The sequence below is a fragment of the Euprymna scolopes genome, chromosome 26, assembly GCF_053919585.1.
Source record: "Euprymna scolopes isolate OS-2025 chromosome 26, ASM5391958v1, whole genome shotgun sequence".
Classification (NCBI taxonomy): domain Eukaryota; kingdom Metazoa; phylum Mollusca; class Cephalopoda; order Sepiida; family Sepiolidae; genus Euprymna; species Euprymna scolopes.
In genome coordinates, this window is record NC_136507.1 from 30,177,980 (window position 1) to 30,201,964 (window position 23,985).

At 33.7% G+C, this 23,985-nt stretch overlaps 2 protein-coding genes across 3 annotated transcripts in view; one reads left to right on the forward strand and one right to left on the reverse strand.

The window, feature by feature from the left end:
• Positions 1 to 857: 857 nt before the first annotated feature.
• LOC145247959 (26S proteasome non-ATPase regulatory subunit 5-like) lies at positions 858 to 19,726 on the reverse strand. Its single transcript, XM_080109606.1, has 8 exons — positions 19,453 to 19,726; positions 13,318 to 13,462; positions 13,084 to 13,219; positions 10,320 to 10,420; positions 8,268 to 8,529; positions 7,315 to 7,503; positions 4,722 to 4,825; positions 858 to 1,390 (listed from the first exon to the last, which is right to left on the reverse strand). The coding sequence occupies exons 1-8, from the start codon at positions 19,671 to 19,673 to the stop codon at positions 995 to 997; spliced, it is 1,554 nt and encodes a 517-aa protein (XP_079965732.1). The 5' UTR covers positions 19,674 to 19,726; the 3' UTR covers positions 858 to 994.
• Positions 19,727 to 19,991: 265 nt separating this feature from the next.
• Positions 19,992 to 23,985, forward strand: part of LOC145247958 (coiled-coil domain-containing protein 180-like) — a 314,311-nt gene continuing 310,317 nt past the window's right edge. For both annotated transcript variants that reach the window (XM_080109604.1, XM_080109605.1), the window contains exons 1-2: positions 19,992 to 20,128; positions 23,813 to 23,985. The exon at positions 23,813 to 23,985 is cut by the window's right edge and continues 9 nt beyond it. In XM_080109604.1, the coding sequence (XP_079965730.1) occupies positions 20,060 to 20,128; positions 23,813 to 23,985 (242 nt within the window). In that variant the 5' untranslated portion in view covers positions 19,992 to 20,059. The remainder of the gene's footprint in view (positions 20,129 to 23,812) is intronic.

Consider the following 23,985-nt stretch of genomic DNA (forward strand, 5'->3'; position numbering starts at 1 on the left):
ACGGTGTAAAAAAAAATTTTTTTAAAAATAAAAAATAAAAAAAAGTGTACAGAGAAAAATGCAGACTCAGATTTTATTCATTGATATTTTCCTTTTTAACGACAAAGGAACATTTATAGACATGCATGGAGTCTTCATTCTGGTTACTAATTGCTAAACATGCTCTATATGAGCAACAAATCTTATGCATCGCATAAGAAATTCTTGACCAGACAGATCTGGTATACAAACGTTACAAGATCTCTGGACCAGGTAGAGAATCCGACTGGCTTCGTTCACTATCAATGCAATGGTGCATTAGTTCAAGGTTTCTATTTACTTGCCTCCTGAGGGCAAAGTTAGACACAAGGTCAGTTCTTAAATGCCAAAGTTCCAAAAGGAGAGGAACAAGAGTGCCTCTATCTAGACGGGTTATTTAAAACGCTCAGTCCGTCAAGTCGAAAGTGGAACCGGCTTGATTTCCACGAGTTTTAGTGAATAACAAGGTCCTAAATAGATGCGTGTCCTCCATTTCGACCATCAACAAACCCAAGGTGATTTTAGCAGATTCTGACAAAGCCCAATTGGCAAGAACTTTGCTATCAGGTTTCTTACCTCCTGAATTTTCTCCCAAGACTGAAAATAATCTAAGTGACATCCACATATCCACTAGAACCTTGATGCAAATGTATGCATATCTAAAACTACTAGTCACATAATAAAACTGACAGGAAGTAGTAATATGGATTGTTTATGAGTAAAATTTGGACGAATGCAGAAATGTTAGAGTTAAAATGCAAAAATGTTAAATATCAGCAAATCGAAACTTACTTTGGCATCAGTAAAATAAGGTTACTAGAAGAAAAAAAACAAACTAGTTTCTTTAATAAATATAACTTTATTAGTTCAATTTTAAACGTATTAAAAAGTTAACACCCCCCTCCCACATTTTTTTCAGAGTCCATTGGAGAGCAGTCGAATTACAAAAGGAAAAAAAAAAAAAGCTCAATGTTTCTTAAGAGGGTTCTGGGTCAACTGAACTCTCGCCTTCAATATAATTTGGTCCAGCGTCACGATGTGCAACCAATTTCTGATAGTAATCAGCACCAAAATATTCCGCTGTGAAACTACACTCAACCAAAGCTTCAACAATTTTAAACTTTCCATATTTCCATTCTTGTTCCGATTCCATTGTACGGTCGAGCAGATATTCCTTCAATGTGGGATAGTCACACATTAATTGCTGCCCCCATGGCTGATAGGCAAGTGACAGCAGGACCTTCTGAGCAGCAAGACGGAAGTTTTCAAATGGCTGTTGGCAAAACTTGAAGATAGTTTTGAAAGCATCCTGGCCGAGAAGCTGAAACCAGCGTTCAGTCAGAGTTAGAAGTTCTGGGGAATGGTCTGCAGGCTGAAATAGCAACAAAAAAGTTCATGTTAGAGCAAAAGCTGTCTTAATGGGGGGGGGGTATAATTTAAGACTGACAAGATTTTAATGAATTAACTCCAGGTAAAGCTTGTAGCCACTATCATAATATAATATATCATAATATAATATATCATAATATAATATATCATAATATAATATATCATAATATAATATATCATAATATAATATATCATAATATAATATATCATAATATAATATATCATAATATAATATATCATAATATAATATATCATAATATAATATATCATAATATAATATATCATAATATAATATATCATAATATAATATATCATAATATAATATATCATAATATAATATATCATAATATAATATATCATAATATAATATATCATAATATAATATATCATAATATAATATATCATAATATAATATATCATAATATAATATATCATAATATATTATATTATGATATATTATATTATGATATATTATAATATATCATAATATAATATATCATAATATAATATATCATAATATAATATATCATAATATAATATATCATAATATATATCATAATATATATCATAATATAATATATCATATATGCGTGTGTGTATATATATATTATATATATATTATATATATTATATATATATATATATTATATATATATTATATATATATATATATATATATAAACCCCACCTTTTCAAGTCAAATTAATCAGCGCTAAGTTGATTTTAGTGATGGGACTATACCAATATTTTTCAAATTCTCATACAATTACAGTTTTAAATTCCTAAGTTAAGATTTAAAATTTTTAAATCATTGCGAGTCTTCCGATTACTGTAAACCAAAAACCTGGATGATCTATAGCTAGTTTTACTAGCAGTTTAAAGTAAAACTTTTAGACACGCAATGGAAAGTTTAAAATTAAAGGAATCGTTCTTGGCATCAGAAAAAGCAAATTTTTCAGATTCAATTCCAATTAATCATCTCATCGCCAATAGATTTCATCCTGGAAAACAGCAATTCTTCCCTTTTTTTACAAAGGGAACCGAGCATGTAAGGTCCGCTCAAGTAAAAAACTTCCATAACTAATGATTGTACAAAAATTTTAGAAATTCCAAAAGCATGCTTGAGAAAAGTGCAAACAAATGATTTTGGGGAAATTTTTTACTCCTATAATGGCCCCAGGGAGTGCGGGGGGGAACCAGCGTTATCCTGGATAATCTGTTCTGGCAACAAAAAAAAAAAAAAAAAAAAAAAAAAATTTACTTTCACGACTAATAGGTGTACACAATTAAACAGGAGTTAATTACTAGGTCCAATCCCTTTGTTGAAGGTGCCCCCCCCCCAAGAGCGACTAAGGACAAGGGAAAGCAAGAGATGAGACTGCTGAACAAGCCACTTCCTACTCTTACAAAGAAAAACGAATGTGTACATAGGTGGATAAAGTTCCTCAAATAGAAATATACCTTTTTAAGTCCCTTAGAGATTAAAATACTAGCCTAATCAGGGCTCTACATTTGTGAGTGAAATAGTTCACTTTGAGAGTGATTTTTCAGAGCGACGATTAGAAATGAGATGTTCATCTTTTGTTCGATTGTATTTCTTCGTCTTCCAAAGTTCACTACTGAATGAAGATCTTTTCAACTTAAATTTAACTTTGTTCATTTTATAAACAAAGTTTAATAGAACAATACTTTTAAAAAAAGATGTTAAAAATTTGAAGAAATGTTTATACCTTCAAGTATCAACATAAAATTTGTATTTATAATTACACTTAAAAACTTATGTACATAAGTCACAGAACTAAGGTGTCATATTCTAAAAATGATGTGGGTTTGGCAAGTAACTTTCCTATTTGGCTAGTAAACGTAAATTAGTTGTCAAAGGTCAACTAAAGACAAGTTTGTCCATAGATTACTCTAATGTTTAGAATCCATTAGCCAATTTATCAAAATCCATTACATGATTTTGATCAAATCAATTCAGAGTCAAAGTTTTAAGCCGAAAAGAGTTTAAATTCAAATTCAGAGAATCTTAACAGGAGTGATTAGGGATCAGAGTTACTGAAATATTCAAATAGGAAATTGGTTATATTTGGCCCTCTAATACGATTACTGCCATCAGCTAGAAGGTATACCAAAACTAAAACTTAGCAATTTTTTGTAAAATTACTATAAAGAATCAAGCAATGACACCTGGACAGTCCAGAGTTTATAATTTTAGATACATGACTTGGGTACCATCAGCAAAGAATAAAAACCAAAACAACTCTCCAGCCTCGTATATCTCCACCTGGCCACACATGCACTCTCAGATATGCACACAGAGACAAGATTGAACCAAGGATGCTTCAGAGTTTTATAATCAAGATATTAGAAAATGTGGCCATCGAGCTTTGAGTTTACAAAGCCAGTTAAACTATATTTTTTAATACAAAACCGGTTTTTATTTGCAAACTGTTATAGGGTGTGTTAGACATTTGACTCATTTTGAGAAAGTGTATAATCAAAATGTTCAACAAGCGAGTGCAGAGATATGCCACTGCAAAACTCAGGTTCGCTACCAATCCAAGTTATAACAGAACCATTGCCAGCATCCTCAAAATACAAAGCTGGATGGTTCAAGATTTTAGGGCACACCTTGTTTACAGCTATGGCTTTGGTGTAGTTTCAAGCAAGGGCCACGGCTAAAAAAAAAAAAAAAAAAAAAAAGTGTACCTGAATGTGCTGAAGAGTGATCCCTGGTGCTATCAGGTGGCTAGTAACAGACCCTGGGTATGGTGCCGGCCCACAAGTCCAGAGAAACCAGGCTTGGCTTCAGGAGTACTACGACTATTCTCTCACTGCACCCCCTCCTTTTAACCTGAACTACTTCATTTGGTCATGTTGAGAACATGGCCTCCCATAACACCAAATCTAGCCTGATCACCATCCGCTGAGCTCCCACCAACACTTGTGGAAAAGGCATGATCCAAGTTCCTGACTCCTATCAAGGTGATAGGGGCTTAAGGCGGCTACATTGAATGACAGCTCAAAAGTTACCTTCTTTTTTTTTTTAAAATTGCAGGGTTTCTTTAGGGTGACAACTTTACCGTGCCACCCTGTAAAAGATCTAAGAAACAATCTAGTTTATGTCTGAACTGGTACAATCAGTCATCAGGAGCACCCATGTTGACAGCCCAAAATCATGCCGTAAATATTAAATTGCTAACTTCATATCATTTATGTGTGACAAACAAAAACGCATGTACAAACACAAAATGCCTTGCATAAAGGCCATCAATTCAGAGATTATGAATAAAATAGTTAAAATGTCTTACCTTTAACATAAGGAGATGATGAATAGCATTCAAAGCTCTGGCCCTCATGTCCGAAGCTTTTTCGAGTGTTTTGCCAATGGCTATAATAAATCCATCCAATTCAGCTGATACAGAAAGAAAATATCCAAGTCAAGATAAAAGCGCATTTCAAGTTGTGGCTTTGTAAAATAAAATAGAATTGCTGGGGCAAGAAGGAGCACATACCTTATAAAGTGCAAGTGTTGCACAATACAACTTTGTGTGCATATTATAGTTTCACACTAGATTATATAAACCTTAGAATAGCCTATGCGAGTGAACCAATGTTCGAATGTTCATCTCTGGAATTGAACAATCAAGTAATTTGTTCTTGATAAACAGCTTTAATTTAATACCAAAAGATTTGTTCAAAATTCACTTCATACTTCAATTTTTAAGCGCTACAGATATTGTTTCATGCTTATGCATGAAATTACTGGTCAGGAGATGCAAAGTCACCCTCAATTCTCTAGGCTACGGTCATTCCTCCAGATACACAAATGAAAGGAAACAAAGTACTTATGAACACCATTTACACAGGCAATTACAGGAAATCTGAATACATTACATCCTAGCAGTAATCACCTGGTGTAGTCCCGTCATAAGTATCGTACAGGTAGACATTAGATACTTTTTAAAAGTATCTAAATCACAAGTCTTATATCACTAACTAGTAAATATGAAAGGTAGTTCAAATGCTAAAATCACTCAGAACCATTAGAATGGGAATCGAGTGTTAGGCCCAGCCAAGAATACAGAGTTATTTCCCTTGCACAGAGGGACCGGGAGTTTGTAGTAAACGCTGTTGGCCATATTTAGGAGAGAAGTACCTCACTGAATTTTAATTGGTTTAGCTGAAGGCATAGCTTGGCTCGTACACTACCATTTAATCTGTTAAAAGGTTAAAAGGTTTGGTTAAGTTATAATTAGTTTAAGGCGCTTATGTCAACGATCTTAAAATTTAAGGGAGATAACCAGCATAGACAGCAAAAATAAGCATTTTTTGGAAGATGAAATCAGAACAAATAAATGTTAAAATTATACGATTCAGAGTTCTGAAAATTGCTGAAAGTTTATGAAAAGGAAAAAGTTAGTGAAGTTACTTAAAATATAACGATGTTCAGAAACAAAATAAACTTAACGTATACAAAACAGAAGTAAACATTTAATCCAAAAATTAAATAAACTTGTTAATATACAAAAATAAGACTGAGATTTTGAAGTATTTAAACCATTTTAATTAAAAGAAATTTCTTTATTTTAGGTAATCGGTCAGCATTAGGATGATTAAAACTGAGATTTTTGAAGTATATCAATTTCTGGCTATGATTAAAGTTTAATTTAATTTTTTTTTTTTTTTTTTTTTTTTTTTTTTACTATTATGTAGTTTCATTTTGGGGCACATAATTAACAAACAAAACAAAAATAGAAAACGTTTTGAGGATATTTTATTTCAAAAACTGTCTCCATATTTTCAAACTATCTCTTCTGAAACTGAAAGCAAGAGACATTAGGAGCCTCAAATGATTGGACTTATGAGTCCATAGCCGGTTAAAGTAGTTTAATGGGGGTCAAAATTGAAAAATAAAAAGTCATACATTTTGTACATTCACCTTAGTTTATTTTTAATCAGTTCATATGTGTATCATGTTGGTACAGTGGTAACGTCACCAGCTTTGAATGCTACAGTTTTGCTATTAGTTTCAATTTTAACTGATGACACCAATATTTACTTTTCAATGTATTTTTACAACCAGGCTAAGTTTGGTTCATTTTAGGTTAGATGACCAGTATCTTCAGACCGGCTGATCTGATAGCACCAATACTAGAAATGTTCAGTCAAGTATTCTTTGAATTGAACTATATAGAAAAATTTTCTAGTTCTTAATCCAGTCTTATGTCAGATACAATAAGTTTAACAATCACTGAAAAATCAAGACAAAGTAGATATGGGATTTAAAACGTGATACAAGCCATTTGTTTATTCAAACAATCATGGTAGGCTGCTCTAATCAAGGGCGATAATTAGAGCAAGGGAAATAACTTGTGTACCTAACATTTAACTAGGTTAGTGGATTTTTCCATTCACTACGCAACAGTGCAGATTTGAATAAAAGTGAATTTTAGAAAGCCAGTACTACACATTTTTCAAATATACATTCATACTCAAATTTTAGATGATATAACCCCCTTCAGGAATAAGTTTTTATTTGTGACATGGCGTCAGAAAATTAAAGCATCTCGTTTTAAGATTCAAATCATGGCATGAAGTTATAGCACATTTCCCTTTATGCAAAATATTTAAAACCGATTTTATAAAATTATAATTTTGAGAATTAAGTTTTCTAAAATTAGATTTTAGAAAATTTATCTAAATATTCAAATGAAACGAATTTCACTTTTGAAAATTTATAATTTACCGTTTTAAGATTTTTAAAAGTGACTAAAATTGGAAATCCGTTTACCTTCGCAACATTAGATGTAACATCTTTTGCAGATATTTTTTTATTTTGTGCAAAATAAAAACACATCACGTGCCTTAGCATATTGAACTTTGTTGCATCCAAATACTTACCATATTCTTGTAGAATCTTTTTCCCATCAGCAGGAGCTCCAATTTGAGCAACAGTTTCCATGGCGATTCCTTTCAAGGTCATATCCTTAGTTTCTGTAGTCGAGAAGAGACTCGACATAAACAACTTATATTGTGTGCAAATGATGCCTGGTTTGATTTTGGCCAAGCAACCAAAGAACACAATCAGACCTGAAATACAAGAAACAGGATATTTATTTTCAATTCTAATGACCTTGTGCAACATGTTCTGCTGGTGCATGCAAAGATGGCAGAGGTCACAAGGGGGGGGGGGAGAGAAAAAGCTTTTATGGGCAGAGTCAGACCACCCAAGTAATATTTTTCTAAGAGTCAATTGAAAACAATTGACTGGATTTGGCTTGTGGGAATAGTAATTTTCTAGTTTGGCTCTAAAACTAGAAAGCTGGATGTCATCTTCCAGTCAACCTCTATGGTTGAAATATGGATCATGCAAAAAGCCATAATCAGTCAAGGTCGAAAAGACTCCAGAAATTGGGGAGGCGATCACAGCTAATCCTCCTGAAGAGCAAGAGTTAGACTTGCCAGATAAGTTGATTTTCCAGAAACTTGCTGGGTAGTTCAGCTGGAGCGCTTCTCCTGGTAAATTAGCTGAGAGCCTCAAAGGACAGGACTCGTATCTTAGCTTTGTTAGGCAAGTCTAATTCAGCAAGTCTGCCATTCTATGTTGGAAAGAAGGTACAAAATTTTTTATACATTTGTTTACAAACACAGCTTGTTTGGTTCGGAAAATTTCATTATTGCAAGGCTGACTGGATGAAACTTTGGATCAGCACAAGTGGAGTGACCATGGCAAAGGCCATAAACACATGAGGCTGCATTTATAACCTTGTGCCCTCAAATTTGACCGTCCATCAACGCAATGTTATTTCTAAAAGTAAAAATTTATAAAGGGACACAATAAGAGACTTACGTACCAGGAAGTAGTATCGCAAGAATGGAGTCACCGCCAATAGTTCCCAAAAGGTTCTCTATCTTAGCGAGGATTCCTTCATCCGAACACCACCTGAAACCAAAATCTGTCTGTACAAGGGTCGTCAGAAGTTCTAGGCAATTCATTTGAGCTAGAATATCAGGCTTCTTATCTTCAAAGAGTTCGTTTAAAAGTTTATGTATTAACCCAGACCCCACAATCACTGGGAGATTTCTAGGGTTCGCTGCTGCAACATTCATCACCATCTGTAAAGGAACAGCTTGGATTCAATAAAACAGATACAAATGAACACTTAATTTTATTGTCTACAAAACATTGGTTGATTCGTTGCCCCAGTTTAAAGTGGAATTTTTGTTGCTACTACCAAGATTGTATGGACAAATCATTTAGAGTCTTAAAATGCCATTTAAGAAACAGACCAAAGGGAATATCCATTTTTGTTTAAAGTGAATAAAATTTCACTCTTGCACAACTGGAAAAAAAAAATGGTTTTAACATGAAATAAGTTATTAAAAGGGATTTTAGGCCATCAATCAATACCGGCATTAGTTTTTATTTAACCTTTACATGAATAAACGAAGTTGTGAATTAAATCTGAATTTGACCAATTGGTACTTCTACAGTTTAATCAAAACATTAAAAACGAAATTGTTGAAAAAGTTTAAATTGTATGTATACATTATGGAATGAAGTTCTCAAAAAAAAAAAAAAAAAAAAAAAAGAGCAAAAGGTTCGATTTTTAGGAAGAGCTAGTATTAAAGATGGGGAGAGAGTGTTGGCGCTTTAACTGGAGTTATCTCCCTTTGTAGTTTAGGGGCACCAAGCTATTTAAAATCCAAAATGTCTGCCTTCAACACGCTCTAATATAAACTCGCCAGCACAGATCAGGTATGCGATCATGAGATTTTTTAAATTATGTTGGAATTTGATTTACAAATCGAAATTTGTGTAAGAATTAATTTTTGATCAATTGGTGCTTGTTCGAACGAGAATTGGAATATTGAACTTCAATTTAAACCAACCAGCGCTCTATTTTGTCATGTCAAGATTAGCAACATCGAAAAAAGTTCAATAAAGTAGAAAATTAATGAAAAGCGCAAGTTAAGATTTCAGAGTTACTTCCTTGTTTAAGGGACATTACAAAAATGGTAGCTTAATTGGGAAAGTAAATGTAAAACAAGGTCACATGTATATACTTACAGGTGTTAAGATTTTCATCCTAAATGCTATACACAATTTAGAAAAGATACATAAACAGAACCGAGTATAATTGGTTAAACATGAAACCATAAACTAAGGGAATTTTTTAGTTTACTCAAGACAAAAGGGATCGGATCATACCAAACACTCATTTAGATATCAAATATCTTGTTAAGAATAAAAGTTTATGTTCAATTTTAGCATAGGAAAAAAAAAAAATTTCCATATCTGCAATTTATTTTTGTCCAATTTTTGAAGAAAATCGGCTGATCAAGTTGGCAAAGATTAATTTTTATCGCCCGTTATCGTTTTAAACATTTAATTCCTATACTTCTAGTAGCGTTACCCAGCGCAATAGCATTCCCCTGCCAATCCTCTGAACGTAAGGGAATTAGTTAATAAGGGAAGTAACTGAAAGTAAGAGTTATTTCCCCCTTTAAAAAAGGTTTATAAAAGCATGTTATTAAGCTTAGTTAATTTTTCCTAAATGTTCATACATCCAGGGCAACACCGATTAAGATCAACCGTTTTGTAGTTAGACAGGTAACAGGCCATACAGACAATTGCTCCTTATACAAGTTTACTTTACAGTGTAAATTTTGTAATGTTCAATTAAGTTATTAGAATTTAATGAATCTAATAAAGGTTAAAATAAACTATAAGGAGAAAAGGAAAGTTTAAATTTAAAGTAGTTTCAGAAGAAATACAGATTTAAGATCAACTTTATGCAAAAAATTAGTCGAAAACCAGAAGGGCAACTATAGTACAATTGAACCAAAGTTTAGGGTTACTTTGGTTTTAATTAGAATTCTAATCATGTAAAAACGATTCTTACCTCATAAAATCGGAACCTTATGACATCACTTTTTGCCATGGCAGTTTCAAGCTCTTCAAGATGATTTTGAATCAGACAAGATGTGCCATTGTTACAATCACCTTAAATAGAGATGAAAGAAAACTGCTTCAAAACAATCGTTGAGGGATTGTGCAGAATTTGTCATATGACAAACTAAACATTAAACTAAAACAACGTTTAAATCTTGTCAAATAGTCAGGTGTACGATCTGGATTTGAAGGTCACAGGATATCAGGTCGATATCCTGTGATACAAGTCAACATTGGAAAACATCTCAGGAACAGAATATCAAGAGAATCCTGTATATCACTGCTGCTCTCAGGATTTTGTCCACTAATGACAAATTCACTCCATAACTAATATTTGTGCAAAATTTAAGTTCAAGGAGTAGAGAAAATTGCAAACAAATGGATTTTAGGACAAAATTAACGAGGAACTGTTCTAGCAAAAGTTTACTTTCATCATGACCATTTATGCAAAATTTTAAAAATCCAAGGCATGGTTGAGAAAAGTGCAAACAAATGAATAGTGAATTACTAGGTTCAATCCATTTGTCAGGACAAAGAGGGGGGGGGGGGGGAAAAAAATTTTGCAACAGCTACAAATAGTAAAAGAACAATTTCAATGGAAGCAATTACAATAATCCACAACATTTACGTAGAGTAAAACTAAATGCCACCCATTGAACCATTAAAATTTTATATTTAATATCTGATGCAAATAAATCAGTTTTATGTATTTCCTTCTGCCCCCTCAACAGGCGTTTTGACACTTGGAAAAGGAGTCACTATTTGGGATCATGTCTAACAGACAAGTTGAGATGTTTGTTCACATTACATTTAAACGTTTGCATGTCAGTACATTCAGGAGCAGGAAAGAATTCCCAAGTCTAACAGTTAAAGAGATTAGGTTTCCAGTATTCACTACCTCAGTGAAGATGGGATTTTGCTGCTTGTCTGGTATGCATGTCGAGCGAGGAACAAGTGGTACTAGTTCAGAGCACATTCCATTATTTGTAAAATAGGCACAGGGATGCAACATTGTGGCAATGTTGAAACTAATGCAGCATCCATTAATTTGAGACTTTTGGATGCCAAGAGGAAGAGACTTGTGGTAAATGCACCAGATGTGACAACAAGTTCCATGCATGAAGGGAACATTGCTTTCGTATCATTACCGTTCAATAGTCACACCGAAGATGATGTGCACCATATTCAATAAGCAACAATTTTTGCTATGGTCCCTTTTTACTTCAGAAAGGGAATCTTTTTTGTTGCAATATTTTTGACTAATGAGGGTATGGTCCCTCAGTTGGAAGATTCTATTTATAAACGATGCTGCTAGGAACTGACAAGTCAAATTCACGTTCTGCTACAAACCAATCAGAAACCAGAATTGCTCCATAAAAATTAAACCTTTTCTTTAGCAACCTTAAATGCTTTTCATGTCAACATGGGAAGAATCTTGCTTTGTGACTTCCAACTCGAGAACTGTTGGAGAACCAGTCAACTCCAGGACACGTTTAGAACAACCATTAAAAACGGTTCTGAAACTAAACATGGAATACAACTTAAGAGTTTTAATAGCATTAATTTGAGAATGCCAAGACAAAAACTTGGGGCAGTTATGGTATGAGCAACACCAGGATGACACATACTGATGAGAGTCTAAGTTCCATTTGACATCACTGAATGGCAGTTAAAGAGTTGGTCATTTATAGTCAAAATTTTTTAGTCAAGCATAAGTGTGTTTATCAAATATTTTGGATTGAGAAAGGATTGCAAATTTTTTTAATCATGCCAAGCATTCCTTCATTAAAACTGAAAGGATCAAAAACTATTGCGTGTGCGTGAAAGTCTACAAATCAATTTTTTATCTACACTTGAAACTTGATATATAGGGGATTCAGACACATGGGACAAGTTTCATTTGGATTTTAGCCAATAAAAGTAGCTGCTAAGGGGTCACAATTGAAAAACTTGGAACTTGCATAAATGCATTAAACTTTTTAGTTCTATGTGCAGATGTACATCGAACGCTTAAGTTTCTTTGGTAACAAATAAGGCAGGAAAGCTACAGGTTTTGGTTCAGATATGACCCAAGTCAATTAGCTTGGGAAATATATTGGGTATGATAGAGAATTAGCTCTAGCATAAAAATCTGCTAAAAATATTACTTAAGCATATTTTATGACCAGGCAGAATGCTAGTTTTATTAGAAGAATAAAAAAAATAAAAAAAACTTACAAGTCATTTCTAAAATGTCTTACATAAGTTGATGTCAAAATGCAAGGATTTTTAGGTTTCAAAATTTCAGATTTTTAAGTTGAATTATTCAACCATTCTCACAAGATGAGAAGACTTGTCTGAATTCAAAATAATTTACCATTTTGTTGGACATAAAATTGCAGCTTGGTTTCAAAACCAGTTTGAGGAATTAAGTTTTAGGTTTTAGCATTCGAGTATGAATGCTTGAAGAGATCAGAAAAGATCTTGATCCACAAAAATTCAATCTTATACATCATTCGACCCAGATTTCATAATTTGAAGGATTGATAAATGCTCTATTTGGTTTTGCAAAGACCAATTCAGTTTCAACTAATTCTTTCTTAGAACTGCATGTCTATGGAATTGTCTTCCATTTTCCTGCTGACTACAGTTTGTCAGCAAGTGATTATATATATTCAAAGCCATTTCAATTTTTTCATGTGTATAAGTAGTAAGAGTGAAAAGCAAAAACATACCAATTCTAGATAGGCCAGAGACAGCCGACAGACCAACCTGAAGAGGTTCACACGTTATCAAGTGGATCATGCTCGAAATGGCAGATTCATCTTCAAAAATAAATTTTTCGTACAACTCGATTGGAATGCGTTTTAACTGAAAAAATAAATTAGAAGCAGAAAGGTTAAACATTCACATTTGGAAAGGACAAAAATTAAGGTGGATGCTACCAACAAATCGAAAGACCAATTTACCTCGGCTAAGCAGACTAGTCGAATTGAAGGATGGTCGAAGCATAGTCCTTGTCTTAATTCAAGAGAATAATTTTCAATCACAACCTCATGTGTAAAAGCCACAAACAAGGAATCAATCACCTCACAGCATAATCCCATTTCTTCCCTGCAAAGACAAATAAATTTTATACAGTCAATACTAAAAATCCATATCTAAAGTTTAGGACGTTTGAGGGAAAAAATTTTCTGCAGACAAATGGATTTTTCATACTTTATAAAAATAAAAGTATAATTTCAAAAATTTCCAATTAAAGATTTGAAAACATTTCAGTTAAAAAAACCCAAATAGCATTTAAGCTGAAACTAATTTTCAGTTATGTTAGTTATAACATTTGTTATGTTAGTGCCAATAAGTTAGGTACAACTTTAAAGCAAGTAGGCCCAACCTATATAACAAAATCCTTTTGCCCCCTTTTTATGTAAAAGGATGTATAGTTTTTGCATAGGAAAAAAGTTACCAAGTAATCATTTCAATGAATTTGTTGAACAGCAAAGACTGTCACTAGAATAGAAGTTCAAATTAAAACCAACTACATTTACACCATTTAAAAGGATGGAACTTCTGCATGACATTTTAGTATTTTTTCAATGCAATTGACCATTAAAAATTTCAATTGTTTTGGTTCGTTTTTATAAAAGCAAAGAAACTCCAGAGCTTTCTTGGTTTACATGTTCTATAGACTTTACCCTAGTCTGAAATTACTTTTCAAGCATCAATTAAAGAGTGGATTCATTTTTACGATTATGTGTAAACACAAGCTTTGCATAAAAAGTCAGGAAGTGGAGTTTTTACAAAGGAATTCCCACTCATCGAGGCCTAGAGGCCACTCGAGGATAAGGGTTAAAGAATGTATAGTAGTCAAGAGGACAATATAGTAATCGTTAGAAGTGAATATGGTAAATTGGATTACTTAAGAACTTGTTCCGAGACTTGAAGTGGGCCATATTGCTGTCTGCTGGAAAGCAGGTAAAGAGTTCCACAGGTGTGCAATTCTAAGAAAAAGCTTTGTTTATAGAATCTACATTCAGGTAGAGGCATAGATAAAGAGTGGACAAATTATTGATGGTGTTTTTAGCCGAACAAGTGTTTCTTGTGAAGGTTTGGCAAGGAGGGACCAATAGATTGGAGCTCAGACGAGCACTTTCCATAGGCTCACGTCTGAGGAAGAGGTTGCAGGGAAGAGAAAAGGGCATCCCCACTAGGATGCAAAGTTTATTCTGAACTGTCAAGGCAAGGTCTTCCTAGTAGACCCTGCTCAGATGTGATAGCAATACTCCATCTTGGACATACCCGACTCTTATATTAGGTAGAGTATTGCATCAGCAGGTAGAATTTCAAATTAAACTTAAAATTTGAATTTCCAGGCAATTGTAGTCTTAAGGCAGAAAGCTGCCACCCACTAAATATTCTTTCATGCTGAAACGAACTCTAAAAATAAAAAAACAAACTAGTTTGTATTTAAACAGAATGGCTTAATGGAAGTTAAATTTATGTAAAATTAACCCTCCACACCAATTTTTTGCCACTTGGAACTCTAGTTGTCAATACAAATTGTCTAAAACATTTGTTAAAAAAAAAAATAAAAATAAAATAAAAAAGGGGGGGCTTAATTTTTTTTAAGAAATCTTCACCCCCAAACAAGGCAAGTGCCACTTTGAAGTAGGGGAGGGGTGGGGGGCTACTATTGGGGGGACATAAGATGCAGGGCATTATGAAGGGAGATGAGTAGAAAGATGTTTGTTCACATTACACTTGAAATTCTGCATATCAGTACAGTTGGGAAAGCAGAATCCCGGAAGGGAGTTCCAAAGTCTTGCAGTTCTGGGGGGGGGGAAGAAACTATTGGAGTAAAAGGCTTTCATACACCTAGGGATCTCCACTGTAAAGGGGGTGGGACTTAGTTGCTTGTCGGTTTTGTTGGGAATAGTCACGTCGAGGGACAAGTGCTTACAGTTCGTCAGAGCAGTCACCATGAAAACATTTGTAGAACAGGCAGAAGGATGCAACAGAGGCAGAAGCTTAGATGACAGTTCAGGACCTATCAGGTTGGCGACTATTTTGAACCCTGTCCAGGAGTGAGAGACAAGCAGCAGATGCACCAACCTAAATGTGACAGCAATACTCCATACATGGCCAAATGGTGGCCTTAGAGGTACAGGATACTTTCAGGCGTAAGTAATTTGATTAGTTAAGCAACTCAAACTTACTTCCTCGATTGTGAGGAGAGTGCCTTAGTGAGCGTAAGGCCAGCAAATGTTCCAGGCACGAAAATATTTCAATTTTAATATTACCGTTATTTCAGCACGGTCCATAAGTTGAAGATTTAGAAAGCCATAACAGAATACCAAAACTTTAAATATAATTTCTGTATTTATATAGTTATTTAAATATTTCAACATATAATCTTGGTGAAAATCCAGCTTCCCAATAAGGGACACTCTGGATAGAAACAAAAAAATAAAAGTATAATTTCAAAAATTTCCAATTAAAGATTTGAAAACATTTCAGTTAAAAAAAAACAAAACAAACCCAAATAGCATTTAAGCTCAAACTGATTTTCAGTTATGTTAGTTGTAACATTTGTTATGTTAGTGCCAATAAGTTAGGTACAACTTTAAAGCAAGTAGGCGCAACCTATATAACAAAATCCTTTTGCCCCTTTTTTATGTAAAAGGATATTGTATAGTTTTTGCATAGGAAAAAAAATTACCAAGTAATCATTTCAATGAATTTGTTGAATTAACAGCAAAGACTGTCACTAGATTTCTCCCCCACCGACCGAAGACGGTGAAGTGTAGCATCAAAATTGATCTTGTTCCGAAGGCCAAAAAAATATTTGTTTAATGTTTCTTTAATTGTTTGTCCCCTAAATTCATAATTCAGTTTTATCAGTATTAAATTGTATATTGCTTTAAAATTACTTAATTTTACATAGATAATGTTTATATTTTATCTTCTCTATATAAATAAAATGAACTCATTTTTTTCCCCCGTGGGATTTTGACCTTAATAGGATTAAAAAAATCAAGATATTTCATGCAAATACATTATGCACAAATGGCAGAACAATATCTGAGGTTTTTTATAGGCTTATTAGTTCTCAAATTCCTCGATAATCTTAGATTTCTATACTTTTTCTGCTGAGAAGTCACGGCCAAAATCGGTTAAGATCAATGGAAGTGGTAAAATATTTTCTCTTAAAAATTCCTCCTCCCCCTGCCACCACTTAACACCGTTTGGAGATCGTTCACAAGGAACAGTTAAGAGAACACCGGTTTGGCTTCGTAGTTCTATCATCATGTTAAGTTATTTAAAATCACTAAACTAAGCTGCAGTGCTCTGTGGCGTAGTGGTTAGGGTGCTGGACAATTCACATATTTTCACGTTCGCGCCGACCTACCATAGTGTTTTTTTTTTGTTTTTTTTTCCTAAACAACTGGAATGGACTTTTCTTGGTGGCCGAACTGTTAACGTTGCAGATGTTTTTTTTGTTTTTTTCACACTTTATTTTCATACTTTTACTCATGACTCCGGGTTTGATCCTTCCTACTTACCTACCATAACATTTTTTAAATTCCCCCCCCCCCGTCCCGGAAATAAACACTCGGGCAACGCCGGGTACCCCCGCTAATATTGAATAAAGTTCAGTTTAAGTAGTAATCAAACGGTGTTCCTTTAAAGTGTTTTATTGCTTTTTTTTTTTTTTTAAATGGCCCTCATATAGTACTGTCAGTCTGACAAATCTTACCTACATTGCCTGCAGACAACCACGGCCACTGAGTAAGAAGGCATGTTAACTGAAAACAGTTAACAGGCCTTCTTACTCAGTGGCCGTGGTTGTACACATTTTAATAGTGACGTAATTTCGTGTTTAATTTCTATGGATAAGCGTTCGCGTTATTAATGGAGTAAGTTTTTTTTTTTTTTTGCTATGGATAAAAATAGCAAACTTACCTTTTGTAAAACATACATTTTTATCACCGAACTACAGACTAGAGTTACAATAAAATTAATTTTAATGTATTCTGTTGACATGTATTCAAAAATGTTCTTTACAAGCCTCCGTACATTTTTGAAAAAAAAAAAAAAAAAAAAAAAAAAAAAAAAGCGCTAAACATAAGGACGACCACCCTCTAATTTTTTTAAGGTTAATTTTGGATTTACAATTTTTATCTCAAGTCTTATTTTATGAATTTTTTTATTGGAAACCAGTTATAAAATCCATTTAAACTCCATATCGCGTAGTATTTGAATTTAATATTTCAAGCTTTTTAAAAAGCTTTAGAAGTTCTTGTAATTCGAGTAATTATATTACCATTATCCAGAATGTGTTTAACATACTGAATTTACGGTCAATTTTATTTACAACTTGGAAGTGAAATAACAGGATTTCATATATATATATATATATATATATATATATAATTCTTTGATCTTTTCAGCTTAAAAAAAAAAAAAAAAAAAAAAAAAAAAAAAAGTTGAAACTTTTACACAACCCAAATTTTTAGTTTTCGGACCATGAAAACTAGGGGGGGGGGGGGTAGAACACCTAAAGATTATTTCCGCTAATAACGAAGCCTACTTTTAAGATGCAAGTTAATTTATTGACTGATTATTGAAAATGTCAGGAAAGTGATTTTACCCTTTTTTTTTTTTTTTTTTTTTTACTAGATTTTTAAAACATGGTGTGAACGGCTTAAACGTCACTACACAGGAACGTAGTTTTAAAGCGTCGATAATGTAAACGATTTGTTTCGCATTTTCATATGCTATAAAAATTTTATTAACAGTTTACGGTTTGTATTACTGTATACAGATTCGAAAAAGTTGTCAAAATATATAACAAATAAATGTTATCAAAGGCAAGATAAGTTACTTTTCTACCAAACTGGATATAATTTTGGTGTTTTTATTCAATTTAACATGTTTATTCAGCTCGAAAAGCATAGTGTTTACCGATGTATTGGAAAATTCAAGATGGCGGCCGATTCTCTCTTTAACACGGTAAGTTCGGGAAAAGGTGTTATAAATAAACTAGACAATACTATTAAAAACCACCGAATATGTCAAGTTACGTCACGGTAACATTGAGCGAATTTCTAACAGTATTTTCGCTACTTTATTATTTATTACACCTTTTTTCCAAACTTACCGTGTTAAGAAAATCGGCCGCCATCTTAAATTTTCCAATCGGTAAACACTGTATGCTTTTCGAGCTGAATGAACATGTTAAATTGAATAAAAAACACGAAAATTATATCCAGTTTGGTAGAAAAGTAACTTATCTTGCCTTTGATAACATTTGTTATACATTTGTTTTTTGACAACTTTTTCGAATCTATGTGTACAGTAATACAAACCCAGTTTATTTGAAACTTTTCCTATTAAATGGTAAAGTTAGGATATTAAATTACAATGTGTTACATGGGGGGGGGGTAAACTGTGGCGCGCGTTGCAGGTACCTATAGTTCAGCAAAAGCTGGATTCGGTTCAAATTCTGTAGAAAAATATAAGCGCTTAAAAAGCGGATTTGTTACTCATCGTGTGCGAAATAAATTGAATTTTCATGGAGTTCTGACTTTACATAAACCGAAATACCAGATACTGTATGCATACGCATGTAATATAGATGTGCGTGTATGATGGGACAAAATGTTGAAGTCGAAACAAAACCGAATTAAGAGAAAATTCGGAACAAAGGCTCGATATCTTATCGAATAGAACTATCGGAAATCTACTGTGCCGGTCGAGAGCACTATAGTAAAGTGCATTTTAACCCACGGTACATACATCTGCAGAATACGGAAGTTAAATCGGAGTTAAATGAAAAGTTAAATGAAAGTTCTAACGCCGTTCTGTAATATTGTTAGGTGAAAGTACAGAATAGTTACAAATAAACGTTCCCTCTCCACCTGTAAGAATGGGATTTTAAATAGCGCTATTTCAGCACAGCCCGTATTCTGCATAAGCATTATATAATTATACAATAATTAACCGGCAAGTTCGTAGATTTGCATGCGAGAAATTACGTCAAAATAGAAAACACCGGTTCAGAATGGTCATTTAACATGCCGGTTGTGTTTGTGTTCACTTACTCGTCAAGCACCGGAAATGATTCGAAGAAGTTCTGGAGGGATACATTCGCCAGATCGTTTTGTAAATTCCTTCGTGAATATTTTGAAAGGGTACGTTTCAGTGAATTGAGAAGATCGACTTTCTCGTTGGAATTCGGGAAAGAATCGATAAGCCTCCTTAGGTTGGTTTCCGCCATTGGGTCACGAACTCTCGCGGGTTCTCGTTCATCGGCTGCTTCCATGGTTGCAAGTCTCGTCGCTTGTCAACAAACTGTCGTTTCTTACCCCATTTTATACCGTTCTTTATTTAAATTAACACGAGCGAAAACAAAATTTGAGAATTAAAAACAACGTTTTTTGTTTTTGTTTTTTTAAATTGGGTTTAAGTTTTAATTTATCGAAAACTGTGAAAATTGGACACAACATTAAAAAAAAAAAAGAAATTAAGTAATTTTTTTAAATTTTTTTTTGAAAAAAAAAATGCTTCGTCTTGTTACGTCGTATATTTTTTATTTGCATATTTTTTTTTTTTTAACATTTTAAAAAAATGTTTCGCTGAATGAATGTGTAATTTAAAGAGAGAACATTTATTTTGACCATTTGACATTGATTTTAATTAAAAAGAAAAATGTCTGAAGTTGAAAAAATTCGAGTCGTCCCCAATGGAAAAATCTATCGGCAAATGTTTGAAGCTCAGGTATGAATTCAAATCTTTATTATTACGTATTAAATTTTAAAAATGTTGTGAAATTGACTTGTTTCTCATGTAGTTATTGTCTCCTTGACTCTACTTTCGCTTTTCCTCGCTGACATGACCCTATTCCGAAATCGTGGCAGTAGTTGGACTGGGCTAACATAACATCAGTGAACTTTTTTTCTTTTTTTTTTTTTTTTTGTACTAAAACATTAAACAATCATTAACAATTTATTATTTAACCTATTTCAAACTGATATGAATATAATATTATAATAATAAATAATAATTTTTTTTTTTTTTTTACAAAGGCATCACCACTTATCAAGGCCAAGAGGCCACTCGAGGATATGGGTTAAAGAGTGTACAGTAGACAATTGGACAATAAAGTAATCGTCAGTAATTGAAATTCGGTAAATTTGTTAACTTATATGGAACGGCAACGGCTCATCAAAAATTTGTTTACGTTAGACTTGAAGACAACCATACTGTAGTCAGCTGGAAAGCAGGAAAACAGAAGACAATTCCACGGGTGTGCAGTTCTAAGAAAGAAGCTTTGTTCATGGAATCTACGTTTAGGTTAAGGCACAGATAAAGAGGGGAGGAGGGAAATTATTGATAGTGTTTTCTGCTAGACTAATTAAATTAAAACAAAAATAATGTTTCGTATTTCAAATTATTTCCTATTTCGAATTTAAAATGGTTGAATCATTCTACTGCTCCAGTAAATATCTCACTGCGGATACAATTCTCTACATGTATAAGAGCCAAGTAAATCCTATGGTGGAGGACAATTACCACATCTGAGCAGGAGCTGCTGGAAGCAAAACACAACACCAAAACAGTGCACATACTTAAATCATTCGTTGACATCTATGCTGATGACACGACCATCTATGGCAACACATCAAAGGCCATAAATGACAAAGTTCTCTCTAATTCTCTCTCCTCTGATCTGGTGGCTGGTCACTTTTAATGCATCCAAAACCAAGCTTCTATCTTTACATCATCAACGCTCTGATCCCCATCTGTTGCCAAGGATGTTGAGAAAATGGTGGCATCCTTCTACCGCTCCAGAACATATCTTACTACTGATGCAATTCTCTGTCTGTATAAAAGCCAAGTACGTCCAAGGATGGAGTACTGCTGCCACATTTGGGCAGGAGCTGCTAAAACCAGCCTATCCTGCCTTGACAGTACAAAATAGATTTCGTAGCTTAGTGGGGGGGGGCCCTTTTCTCTCCCTTGCAGCCTCTCTCCCACAGAAGAGACGTTGTGAGCCTGTTTTTTTTTTTATTGTTATTTCCATGGCAAGTGCTCGTCTGAGCTCCAATCTCTGGTCCCCCCTCGCCAATCTTTCGCGAGAAACACCCGTCTGGTGTAAACCACTGTCAATAATTTTCCCCACTCTTTATCTGTGCCTAAATCCAAACAGATTCCATGAGCAGAGCTTCTTTCTCAGAAGTGCACGACTGTGGAACTCTCTTCCGTTTGCCTGTTTCCCACCTGACTACAACTTGGATGTTTTCAAGTCCAACATAAACAAATTCCTGACAAACCGCCCCCTTAAGTAAGACACTCTATCGAATCTCCAATACTACAATACTATCTCATTGATTACTGTACACGCAATAACCCTTATCCCTGAGTGGCCTCCGGCCTTGATAAGTGGTGACCTCCATGTAAAAAATAAAAAAATAATAAAATAAACCTTATCCTGTCTTTCAAATGTTCTGTTCAAAATAGACTTCGTAGCCTTGTAAGGGATGCCCTATTCTCTTTCCTGCAACCTCTTTCCCACAGAAGAAACGTTGCGAGCATATCTCTACTCTAACCCTAACCCTAACCCTAACCCTGTCTCTACTCTATCGTTATTTTCATGACAGGTTCTCGTATGAGCTCCAATCTATGCTCTTTCCCTTGCCAAACTTTCATGAAAAACACTATCAATAATAATTTTCCCCTCTCTTTATTGTGCCTAAATCTAAATGTGGATTCCATGAACAAAGTTTATTTCTGAGAACTGCACGCCTGTAGAACTCTCTTCCATTTGCCTGCTTTCCAGCTGACTACAATATGGTCGTCTTCAAGTCCAACATAAACAAATTCTTGATGAGCCGTTCCTCTTAAGAAATCCAATTTACCAAATTTCCACTACTAACAATTATCACGATATTGTCCCATTGACTACCATACATTAATTAACCCTTATCCTCAAATGGCCTCTGAGCCTTGATAACTGGTGAGTCCTTTGTAAAAAAAAGAATTGATTTTTAAATAAATAAATTTAAAAAGGTATTTTTTTTTATAGTATTTTCAAGTTAAATTCAGTTTTCAGAAAATTTTTGTTTATTAAATTGTTAAGTAATTTGCACGAATAACTCTTTAAATTTAGCAATCAAGTATCAAGGAAATATTAAATTCAGTTGCATCTATATGTGGTAAAAAAAATTTTGATATAAATTTAGAAAAAAATCCAAGCTTAATGAATGTCTTTTTTAATTCCAGAGCATATATAGTGTTATATAATAGTTCTCAAATTTCCGAGGGTCAAGTTTTCTCAGTTTGTAATTTATTGCTTTTCAAAGTTAACCATTACAATATTGTTTTATTCGCAACTAAGAAGTCAGCAAAATTATGTCTTTGCTGCATTTTTAGTCACTTACTCATCAGATGTTCACTTTAAAAAAAGGTAGAAAAGAACATTATTTTGAACAATTTTCTTTGTTGAACCATCTAAGTGGTTCAAATAAATATATCGAAATAATAAAAAAATAAATAATCTATGTTTCTATACATTTGAAGTCGTTTAGTATTTTTGTTCATCTATTATCATCTTGGGTGTTTTTTCCGCAATGATTCCCAAATTCGGCAAGATGCACCTGAAAATGGTCGGAGGTTATGTTAGTCAAAATGTTGTGAGAACAATATCCAAATTGAGAACAGTATTCGAAATAATACAAACTCCTTTTTATCATTATTTTCATGGCAAGTGCTCGTCTGAGCTTCAATATCTGGTCCCCCCCTCGCCAATCTTTTGCGAAAAACACCCGTCTACCTGAAACCACTGTCAATAATTTTCCCCACTCTTTATCTGTGCATAAATCAAAATGTAGATTCCATAACCAAAGCTTCTTTCTTAGAAGTGCACGCCTGTGGAACTCTCTTCCGTTTGTCTGTTTCCCACCTGACTACACCTTGGATGTCTTCAAGTCCAACATAAACAAATTCCTGATAAACCGCCTCCTTAAGTAAGACACTTTATCAAATCTCCATTACTAACAATTACTACGATATTATCCCATTGATTACTGTATACGCAATAACCCTTAGCCCCGAGTGGCTTCCGGGCTTTGATAAGTGGTGACTACCATGTGAAAAAAAAACAAAGAAATCTCCTATCATATTATACAAGTTGAAATAAGTTGGATTTTATTTTTAGGTGATTATTTAAAGATATTTCTTATTTCCAGTCATCTGGGCTGGATAAGTAATGTTTTTAAATAAATTGTAGCTAAGTACATTATTATTATATTGCCAACAACACAGTACAACAATTACAAATGAAAATTGGCTTACCAGAAGCAAAGTTTGATTTGTCAGTTTATATGCTATTTGAGTCTGACTTAGAAAATCCGACAAGATAACTTTAGATGTTATATGTGATTTTTTTTTTTTTTTTTACAGGCCTTGCTTCATCATCAGCTGACTAAGCCGAAATCGCAAAACAAATCCACGGGCAATAAGAGCCTCCCTTTCATACAAAAAAGTCGTGAAACTACTGAACAAGATTTTCTTAACTCTCGACAAAGAACCTGGTTGAACGGATTACCTTTTGATGTATACACAGAAAACCCTGT